Genomic DNA, 11,904 nt, shown 5'->3' with positions numbered 1-11,904 from the left:
TTACAGCCCATAAACATTTTGAATGTGCACGCAGGCTGGTTGTTGTGGGGTTGCGCTTGCTGACCTAAATGACGGAAGGAAACACATTATAGAAGCGAAAAGACGTGTACGTGGTATAGAAGTAAAGAGTACTTGGTACATTCCGTACCAGCTTGATAGGCTGCTAAGGCCTCAGCCTGAGTCATGTTGATGTTGCCACGTCCGTGTCCTCGTCCACTCATGATTCTATATGTGGAGATGAACCGATTTAGAAATTCGAAACGAGATGGAAGTCAAGTATCATACTGATATCTATGTACTACCAAGTTTACACATAGTAAGGCAGAACCCTTCTCACGCTCGATAAGCCTCACTGGGACTTGCATGCACCCCACGTTATTATTAAGTGTGCACCCATAATAATAAGGCAATTTGCATGCTTATCTCAGTGCCTCTTAGCTTGCGCTCAAAGTTTCCCACGTTCAAACAACACAACAGATGGTATCACAGGTCTATGGTTCACATGAGTCGAAGAGTAGTATCACACTATCAAGTCACTATGGTGTTAAATGTTTCAGTTCATGTACGTTGTGAGTGTGTGACTGCTAAGCAAGTAATGTATAAAGAGAGAGAGAAACGAACCTTGCAATCTGGAGTTGAGTGTCATGATCGATCTTCGAAGTTGTTTGGTTATAGTCTGGTTTTAAAAAACGTTTTAAAACCTAGTTCACTATAACCAGTGGCTCTGATACCAAACTGTAACACCCCCAAAATACCACCTGCGGAAACCCCGCAAGGCGTGTTACACATCAGAGTTTGAGCCACCAATCACATTGAACCAATGATAAATATTTAAATAAAACATGTCATTAATTGCCAAGATTAAATGTCAAGCATAATATCAATTCACAAAGAGTTATATAGCGGAAGCATATGATAAGTCGTTTAGCAATTGTTTCATAATAAAACTCAAAACCAATGTATCAATTATAAGTAATCCAATAGCTTCGATCCATGACCACTCCAGCACTCCCAGATAGCAAGTCCATGTTCCAAGGTTAACGACCTACAAGCATGCAAACAAGTGTGTCAGACTACGCTGGTGAGTTCAAGGTTTTGTTAACGTGTTGCGTTACCAGATGTATGTTAATGCGATTCAATGTTGCGTTACGATGTTGCTCATGTTAGATACCCTAGGGAGTGTGCCCATGTGTATCCGGGGAGTGGGTACCCCTTAACGATCGATTGCTATGTTGCCTTCGTTAGATACCCTAGGGAGTGTGCCCATATGTATCCGAGGAGTGTGCCTCTAACAACCATAGCCATACCCAGATAATTAGTTCACGCCCGTCCTTACGGCCCGGTGTGAGGTTTCCCACCTAATAGCGCTATCAACTAATTACCCCCCCCCCCCCATTGCCCTCCAGGCAATAACCAAAACCGATTAAGTTGTTTACCCAATGTTTCCCTTCCAAATGTTTACCAGTTGTCCCAAACCACCGGGACGCATGCTTGAGAAAATGCAATGAACTCACCTGGGATTGCTCGGCAGGTTATACCAAAGTTACTTGAATTAAGAATGGTCAATCACGTCCTAACAGGGTTACCATACAAGTCAGGTTTGGTTCAAGTAATGCACGTATGTTTCACACAAGTTAACACGTTACAAGCACGTAGATCATGGCAACACTTTAACAATCAAATTATGTGCGAATAAGATAAGCCCAATGGTAATCGGTCCAAATAATCTAAGGGATCCAATAGCATACACGGCCCAACAACAATAAACAATTAACAATCTTGTGCGATCCAAACATCATGTACGATCGGGTTGACTTGTGCGATCCGGACGGATTGTGCGATCAGGTTTGGGCTTGAAAGCCCAATCGGTTGAACAACAATTCAGCTTGTGCGATACAACAGTAAGCTCGGTTCAATAGTGATCTTGTGCGACTGAATTGGGTTGTGCGACCCGGCCAGTTGTGCGATCGGGTTTGGGCTTAAGGCCCAACGGCGAAATAGTTAAGTGATCCGTGTGTGGCCCAAGATCTTGTGCGATCGGCACTGTCTTGTGCGATCCACAAGATCTTGTACGATCATGCAATGTGACGCAGTACATTGTGCTTATCCAATTGTGTCTAACTTGTGTGATATTATTTGCGTGTCCGGTTTGTGCGATTAGTTCAATCATTCCAAAAATCGGGCAATTCGGTTACAAACAATTAAATGGTTTCCAGAATTACGATAACCAATTAACATCATTAACAGTTTCTAGTCATCACCCAATCGATCAAAACAAGGTTTTGTCATTCAATTCTTATGAACCCTAATCCGATCAACATGAACAAACACAATCACGATTTAATACTCGGCTCATAATCATGATTTTCTAGCATGCATCCTAACAACAATAACATCCGATCATGAACTTATAACGGGTTAACCTCTATATCGAAACCGATTCATAACATCTTATCATATAACCATTATTGTTCATCATACATTCTTAACCATCATACCGGATCATAACATCATGTAACACACATATCACAATAGAAATCATGAACCCAATAGTAATACACTAACCGATTGAAATCAAAGAGAAGGTGGGCCGAATGGAAAACAAGATCTTCGATCCAAAGGGTTGTTCGCCGTCGAGTTGAGAGGAGGGGAGAGAGCACTAGGGTTTTGTAACTTGTGTTTTTGTGTAACCAAATGAGAAACAACCTCCTAAGGTTGTGTGTATACGCATATAATGAAGTGGGCCGAACCCAACTTGGGCTGCCCTAGGTTCGGATGCAAGAAGTGTAATCCGAGTGGGCTTGTGCGATCGATTAGGTTGTACGGTCAATGAGTCTTATGCGATTACCACATATATACAAGCATTTAATTCGTAACATACAATAAAAACACATATCACATAAACATAACATTCAATCAACATAGTTCACGTGAGCACGTTACGTTACACAAAGTAGGTTCAAATTACGAGTTGTCACAATAATAGTCACTTCGTTCTCTCTCATCTCCGTGGCTACCCTGCTATCATTAAAACTTTGTGATTTCATCATCTTAACACTCTCTTTGATAACTCTATTGTGTCCCCGAACAAGCCGTATTGGACGTTAAAATTTCGAAAAAAATTCTTTCACCAAATTTTCTAAATTTTCTGGACACTTTTCTTACCAATTTTTTTCATTTTTTTTTACTCTCTATCACTTTCTCAGTGTATCACTCGTGCGCCGCGTACGACTCTTGCGTTTGACGTCGTGCATGCGTACCACTCATGCGCTTCAGGTGGTGCAAGCGTACGACTCTTCCGCTCCAACACGCTGATTCCAATTTTTCGATTCAAAATCTTCATTTCTTTGAATTTGATGATGAAACCACCATAGACAAGTGCAAAAATCAATTCCAATTAAGAATATATCTTCAATCATGAATTGATCTCCACTTTTGATTTTAATGTCTAAAACATACTAATCAAGAGCGTAGGTGATTCAATCAAAGATTAGATCGATTGAATCGGTATTATAGCTCTGATACCACTATTTGGATCTGGTGTAGGATTAGACGGAAGTTTGGATAGAAATAAACTACTTCAATAGAAATTTCGGTAGCATAACGGCTAGTCAACACAAATTTTATTAGCTTCCATTTATACCGAAAGAGTAAACATCATTAAGCACTGGGAGAGAATATGCAGTTCGATCTCCTCTCAATTCCAAATCTATCAAACTTATGAGCTCATGCGCATCACTAGCCTATATATAGGCGTAGGACCCTATGCACATGACTCTTACGCGCGTACTACTAATGCGCTATGCAAGATTCTTGCGTTCGTATTAGTCTTGCGCTCCTATTCACACTCAACACTATACGCTATTCAACACACACTCTATCTGGCCTATTCACACAGTAACGAACATACAAAATTCACTAACAGCTAACAAACTTCTTTCCTTGCAGGTTGGTGATCTAAAGCAAGACTTGACCTTGCTGGATATACTAGACCTGTCATCAATAAACTGGAACACAAAAAGTAGATGACAAACTTATTTATATTGAATTTGTCATTTCTATTAGCAAAATTGTATATTTATTGTACAACGTTGGTAATTTTAGTATCGTCAACATATATTTTAATGTAACTGGATTTGCAAATCAAGACTAAGGGAATTCATGTCAATGTATGACACAACCTAGGAGACAAGTGCATTCTGTATAAAGTTTTCTGAAATAAGAACCTTAGAAATATCGCTAAGAATCAAGATTGAAGTTTTGACTTAGTCAAGGGCCACTAAGAGGTTTTACTTAGTCAGCAAAACAACTTTGTTAGTCAGAACAAGTGTTAGAGGGTTAAATACTACCATTGAAAAGTGATATCCATACATAATTCAGAAAAGACTATTTGCTGAAATTCCCTATCATGTATATATTCAATAGATTAAGATTGATGTATATACCTAATATGGATAAGAATGGGGATGTGTGGATATAATTTCTTACATATGGCTGCTCCTTTAACTCTACAAAACAAACATCTATCTATCACTTCCTCATTGAACCATGGAGATTAAGATTCAATCCATTCAGTTCATAAAACCATCAAAACCAACCCCGGAAAATCTACGCCACTTCAAGCTATCATTGCTGGATCAACTAGCTCCATGTTCATACATAAATCCGATCTTCTACTATAGCACCAGTGGTGAAGTTGAAAACTCAGCTAGATGTGGTCAGTTGGCCAACTCTTTATCAGAGGTCCTAAATTTGTACTACCCACTAGCTGGCAGAGTCACAGAAGATGGTCTGGAAGTAGATTGTAATGATCAAGGGGTCAAGTATTTGGTGACTCGTGTGAGCACAAGCCTGGATGATTTTCTCAAACAAGGTCCCAGGATTGACCACATGAGACAACTCATAGCTGCAAGGGATCAAGACACAACTTGGTTGGTTACGGTACAAGTCAACGTCTTTGTTTGTGGTGCACTTGCTATTGGTGTGATTGCTTCACATAAACTCACTGACGGATGCAATCTAGTCAGGTTTATTAACCAGTGGGCGAGAATGAACCACGCATGTGGCGGCGATGGTGCCTTTGCACCTACTTATGATAAACTAGATCATCTGTTCCCACCGGTGACAAATTCATCACCTGGGCACTCATCCGATCCGGTTGACCAAGAAGCTATTGTCGTCACAAAGAGGTTTCTGTTTAATGGGACTTCAATATCAAAGCTAAGAGCAAAAGCTGGTTCAGCAAAAGGAGAACACACTCGGGTGACATTGGTGGCTTCGTTATTATGGAAGGCTCTGATAGCCATGGATCGAGTCAAAAGTGGGAGTTTCAGGGATTGTTTGTTGACGGTTGCAATGAATTTGAGAGGTAAGGCAAGCTCACCAGTATCGAAAAGCACGTTTGGGAACGTATGGGCTCCTTATCCAATTCGGTTTTTGCAAAACGAAACTGAACCTGAGTTTGGTGATCTTGTGGCTTTGATAGAAGACACAACAAGAAATGTTATCAAGTGGGTTCAAAAAGCAAGTGGTGAGGAGCTATGCAGACATGCAAAGGCAGGTTATGCTTTGGTTGATGAAGAACTGAAGCAAAACAAGTTTTGCATTTTTACAAGTTGGTGTCGGTTTCCGATTTACGAGGTTGATTTTGGTTGGGGTAAGCCTTGCTGGGTAACTGAAGCTGGAAGTGCACTTGAGATGGTGAGTTTAATGGATGACAAAGATGGTGATGGAATTGAAGCATGGGTTAGTTTGAACCAGAAAGAAATGTATGTGTTCGAACGCGATCATGACATTTTAGATTTCACCTCCTAAATAAGTGCTTTAAGAACATTCAAATCCCTTCCCTCGTATTATGTGAAGGGAGGTTTTTACTTTATGAAAAGTTGTCGTAGGTGATTGTAACTTGTAAATGGTTGTGAGTAGAGAGGAAAGATAATGTTATTTTTCATCTGTAAATTTGAGGGGACACTATTCACCCTTTATAATTTTTTTAATATATTTTCAAAGTGGTTATGAGTGGACCAGAAATAAAATGTGATGATAAATGTATTAAAAAATATTATTTAATTGAAAAGAAGAAAGAAAAGATAGTGATTTTTAGTGTAATATAGTGTAAAAATGTGGTGTTGGATGTGAATGCTATAACAAACCGTTGTATGTATATTTCATCTCTATTCGAGTAAAGTTTCAAACCATTAAGAGATTACTCACACCCAAGTACCTTTTCATGTCAAAGACATCAACCCTAGCCCACACACTTAATACCGTGTAGCCTGAAGTCCAGAACACGGTCAAATGGGTTGGCAAGTCAAAACGGGTTGATGTTATAAACTTAAAGGGATTGACATGTTGTAAACACTAAACAGGTTAACAAGCTAGCAGAACTTATAAACTAAAATTTTTTTCTAAGGGGTATGGTGGGTTGATTAAGTCAATCAAGTCAAATAGTAGGTAACCTGGAGGATCAGATGAGATCAAAAAAAGCTGGTACTATAACTTTCTCTCAGAACTCCTTCAAAGTATTATAACCACCTTACATCATGGAGATTAAGATTCAATCCACTCAGTTCATACAACCATTAAAGTATAGATAAATGTGACGTTTGTTCATTAGTTTAATTTAATATTTAATAAATAATCAAAGTAATTTGTCAATACAAATAGAGGCTTTAGGGTTGATGTAATGTGTGTTTTATTTTATTTCCTAGTTGTATGATGGAAGCGTAGGTGGGTTGAGAAGTGAAGTCAAATAAGTTAGGTAAGCTGGCTGAGTCGTGAGGGTTTTCCCTGCTAGTTTCTACATATATATATAGATATATATAGGTATTGATCGTTTTTTTTTTGCTGGAAAAGGTCTGCAGTCTGCGGACCACATCTGCAGGCATCTGCAGAAGAAGAGGTGGATCAAATATCTGCAGTCTGTAAGGAGAAGAGGGTTTGTTTTTTTTATATATAAAAACATCTTCACACACTAAACACACACAGAACATCTCTCTCTCTCTCTCTGATCTCTCTCTCCCTGCCTCCCTCTACCACCACAACCACCGTCCACCTCCACCACCACAACCAACCACCACCACTTCAGTCACCACCACCACCCCGTCGCAGCCACCACCCCGTCGCAGCCACCACCACCACCACCATCTCACTTCCACCTCCTCCACCGAACACCCACTGCCACCACCGTCACCGTAACCGGAAACCCACCAACACCACCACCGTCACCGGAAACCCACCAACACCACCACCACCGTCGCAACCACCACCACCACCACCTAACACTCACCACCACCATCTCACTTCTCACTTCCACCTCGTACTTGTCGCCGCTGCCAAACGAAGAGGGGGGCTCGCCGGAGAAGAAGGGGAGTCGGCAACCGGCTCTGGTCACCGAACAGAGAGAGAAAGGAGGAGAAGCAAGGGGGTGCGGCTGGTTAGGTCTGATTAGGTTTACACAAGATGAGGGAGAAGAGGGAAAGATCTGGTGTGGTGGCGGAGCAGGGGTGGGTGGCAGATGAGGTGGTGTCGGGGGTGGAGGTGGTGGCAGATGAGGTGGTGTCGGGGGTGGAGGTGGTGGCGGAGCAGGGGTGGGCGGTGGATGAAGTGATGCAGGTCTGTTTTGGCAGAGAGAAGAAGTTGGAAGAGGTTGGAAGAGGTTGGGACATGTCTGCTTGGGGAAGAGGTGGGGAAGACCTTTTTGGTGAGAAGTGCTTCCGGAAAACAAACAAGCTGCAGACATCATGGAGATTAAGATTCAATCCACTACGTTCATAAAACCATCAAACCCAACCCCATAGAATCGACGCGACTTCAAGCTATCAGCGCTCGATTAACTTGCTGATCTTGTACTACAAGACCAGTGGCGAGGTCGATGTTTCTGATAAAAGCAGGCAACTGGTCAACTCGTTGTCCAATGTGCTAAATTTATGTTACCCACTAGCTGGCAGAATCAAACAAGACGAGCTCGAAGTTGATTGTAGCAATCAAGGGGTGAAGTATTTGGAGTAAGACTAGATGATTTTCTCAGCTACGGTCCAAAGATTGATCATGCTGGACAACTAATTGGTGCACCAGATCTAGTCACAAACGTGTTGGTTATTGTCCAAGCCAACGTCTTTGATTGTGGTTCGCTTGTTATTGGTGTTAGCGCTTCACACAAAGTCACCGATGCATACAACCTGGTTATGTTCATTAATGCATGGGCTAGCATGAACTGCACAGAGTGCAGCAATGCTGGATATTGCCCTTCTTTTGATAGCCTGCCTTCGGTTTTCCAACCAATGAAAGTTCCATCACTTGAGCCACCACCCGTTACAGTTGACCAACCACCTGTGATTTTAACAAAAAGATGCGTCTTTAACGAGACTGCAATATCAAATTTGAGAGCAAAAGCCTGTCCAGAAAATAGTTAACATAGTCGAGTATCATTGGTGAGTTCGTTGATATGGAATGCTCTTATCACCGTTGACCAGGTCAAAAGCGGTAGATTAAGGGAAAACTTATTGGCTCCTACAATAAATCTATAAGGGGAAAGACAGGGTCTCCGGTAACAGAAAGCTCTTTTGGGAACGTATGGATTCCATATCCAATCCGGTTCTCACAAACCATAACAGAACCCGAGTTTACTGATCTCGTGGCTCTGATAGAAGACGCAATAAGAAACATAATCATTTGGCTTCCGAATGCAAGTGGTGAAGAGATATGACACAGGCAAAGGCATGTTACCGTGAGGTTAGTGAAGAATTAAAACAAAACTTCTGCATAATTACAAGTTGGTGTCGGTTTCTGATGACGGGGGTAGCCCAAGACCAAATAAAATGACATTAATACATAAACGCTTAAAAGGTAAAAAGGTTCAAAACCTGGGGAGTTGAGATAAAGCAACACGGGAACAGTAAAAAGTCACGTCTCTGGATTGCTTCACCAACTCATCAGCCGCAAAAGCAACGCAGGTCCACAGAGCACACTCTTTTATCCGCGGGTCAAAAGGCTTTAACCCCCGAAAGGGTAAATCCCCCACTGCAAGCATGGTCACTAGTCAAATGCATTCTTCTTTGGGTGATGTCTTCTCCTATATATTAGACACTTCATTTACTAAGCAGGACATTCCTGGCCAGCCCTGATTCCTGAAATCTCTGGTCATTCACTTCGAGTACTTGCTCCATGCGAGTTACTTTCTTTCACATTCAACACGCACATTCCTTTTGCTCATTCATCCGAATCTGAACACACTTCAGAGGAGGATCTTCAGCAAATAACAAAAACACTCTAGTGAACCTCTCTCCACGTCTTGCAAACGTGGGGGGGACCCCACGACTTGCGTTAGGCAAAGTTGAACCCTTCAACCATTTTGCCTAACCAACCCAGCTACTATCCTTGGTCTATTATGTGTTGCATCAACAAGTTGGCACCATCCGTGGGACTACGCCACTATTTTTCTTCAAAAAGACCTAGTAGCGTAGCACCATTCTCTTGAAGTTACCATGTCAGAAAGTGGATCCCCTGGAGAAGTGAATCAAGTTCCTAACACTTCTACCCCGGGAACTAGTCAAACTCATGTGGCTATACCAACTTCTTTTTCGACTCCGGGAAGCACTCCCGAGTTTCTCACTTTCAACACTCCAACTCCATCCAGATCCAGGGTCCCTTCCCCCAATGTTGGTGTCTCTAGCACCCCCTCACATGTTGAACTTTCCCCTGAAGGGGTCGCTAACAACTTCCTTGAGTTGAGGTCTCTCCTCAACCAATATGTGAGTAGGGAAAGGTGTTGGTGCATACATCTGTTGACTTCGTCTTGTATCGAGTCATAGTTTAGATTGTATAGATCAGGGCTCGTAGAACGAGAAAATGTCAAGTCGTATGTTATGAAAATGCTGATTTCACTCGGAATGCTAATTCCGCTTGAAATGTCGAGCGGAATCACAAGATTCAGATTCCGCTCCAAATGGGTCTGATGTCTTTCGAGCGGAATCACGAGCAGTATATATAGGCATCCAGAGCGAAATCATAGATATAGATTCTGGAATTCCATACCGAGGTGCTGCCGATGTGAGGACTGATTGTATCTGTTGACAAATCAATACAATCTGTGTTTAAAATGAATTGCTAGCTGTATCTAAGTCTATTTCTTGTTTTCCGCACCTGAAATAGATCAGGACCTCTCTGAACGACTCGTTCGGGTCAATCGCACGATCCTACAATTGGTATCAGAGCACAGGAGGAGGAGTTCTGCAGAATACAACTGTTTTTTATTACATTTTCTATCTTCTACACCTTCTTTCTTCATCAGGACAAGATTTAACGGTCAAAACCGAACCAATTTTTCACAGATTGTATAAAATTGAACATTAACAAACCCTTGAAAATTTCACAGAAAAATTCGGACTAAAAGTGACTAAAAATGACCTTCGAATTGATTCCGCTCGAATGGACCTCTGGTGATTCCTCTCGAATTTTGTGACTGATTCCGCTCCAAGTTGTCTGTTTTAGCTTCAAAAGGTTGATTCCGCTTCAACTACATTGCTGATTTCGCTCCAGGGTACCATTCCAGGATTTCGCTCCAATTTCTGTTTGGTGATTTCGCTCCAGAGATACTAAATCGGTGATTCCGCTTGAATCTAAGTGGTGATTCCGCTCCAGAGTAACAAACTAGTGATTTCGCTTCAAATTTGTTGTTAATTCCGCTCGAGATTACCTTGTCACAGATTCTGCTTCAAACTGTTTATTGGTGATTCCGTTCCAGAGGGTTTATCTGGGTGATTTCGCTTGAAAACAACTGTTGTTGAAATACGTGCTATTGAAAAATGGATAACGAGTTCTACAACGCGTTTGCTACTCCGACTACTCCAGCTGTCATTGCTCAAGCCATGAATTTGGAAAACGAAATAGGAACTACTCAAAAACCCCCGAAACTAATGAGCATTGAGGAGTATTACGGATGGAAAGATCGGTTCGAAAATTGGGTTCAAGCAAACCATTTGAGGTCATGGGAGTGTATTTTGAAGAAGTATGTTTTGCCAAGAACTGATTTGCAAGTCGAGAAAGAAATATCTGAGTTTATAGTTCAAGAACGGGATATGTACAAAGCCGAGAAAATGATGATCAGTCTATTACAGCAAGCCATCAAAGAAGACATCTTCATATTACTTCAGCACGATAGAACTTCAAAGTCAATCTGGGATGCTCTTCGAATCAAGTTTGAGGGTAGTGAACACATGATTAAAAGCAAGAAGGCATTGCTCAAGAAAGAGTTTGATTTGTTCACGAGTTTACCCGGTGAAGATACAAAGAAGCTGATTGAAAAATACTGCCACTTGGTGCGATCCATGTCGATGCTTAGTATAACTAAAGATCGTGAAGAGTGGGTAAACAAGTTAGCTGACGCTTTACCGCAAAAGGAATGGGGTACATACTTGATGATATTGAAAAATACTGGAGTGTATGATGGGTTAACAATTTCTCAGTTTATTGAGAAGATTGAGAGTCGGGATTTGGAATAGCAAAAGATCGCGAGGATGAACAGTCCAAGTGGTCAACAAGATGTAAAGATGTACTACAAAGGCAGTGTTCCAGAAGCTGAAAGAAGCCCGAAAATACAGACTGCGTTTAGTGCTGGAGATGCTACAGAAAAAGCCGATCAAAGTTCTAAAAACAGCTGTGGTTTTTCTTCTTATCCAAGTGTTAATCCAAAAGATTCAACTACAAGCTTCCATTCTCAAAGCACAAAAACTGGAAATGGTTATGTGATACAATGCAACATTGCCTTGAATCTTCCAGAGGGTCAAAGTTTTTCTGAAGAGGTTGCGAAGGATCACATGGCATTACTGGGTTCTGTGTTACTCTCTTATGAAGGTCTTGTCGTAGGGCGGATTGGGAATCCTATGCTTACAAAGGAGGATTACG

General features: G+C 41.5%; 1 protein-coding gene across 1 annotated transcript; it reads left to right on the top strand.

The window, feature by feature from the left end:
- The first annotated feature begins 4,455 nt into the window (after positions 1–4,455).
- LOC110884775 (stemmadenine O-acetyltransferase) lies at positions 4,456–6,015 on the top strand. Its single transcript, XM_022132499.2, has one exon. It carries the CDS (start codon positions 4,549–4,551, stop codon positions 5,812–5,814), a length of 1,266 nt encoding a protein of 421 aa, XP_021988191.1. The 5' UTR covers positions 4,456–4,548; the 3' UTR covers positions 5,815–6,015.
- Positions 6,016–11,904: the final 5,889 nt, after the last annotated feature.

The sequence above is a fragment of the Helianthus annuus genome, chromosome 10, assembly GCF_002127325.2.
Source record: "Helianthus annuus cultivar XRQ/B chromosome 10, HanXRQr2.0-SUNRISE, whole genome shotgun sequence".
NCBI classification, from domain to species: Eukaryota; Viridiplantae; Streptophyta; class Magnoliopsida; order Asterales; family Asteraceae; genus Helianthus; species Helianthus annuus.
Note: the sequence above shows the minus strand (reverse complement) of the source record. Positions and strands in the feature narration are given on the sequence as shown.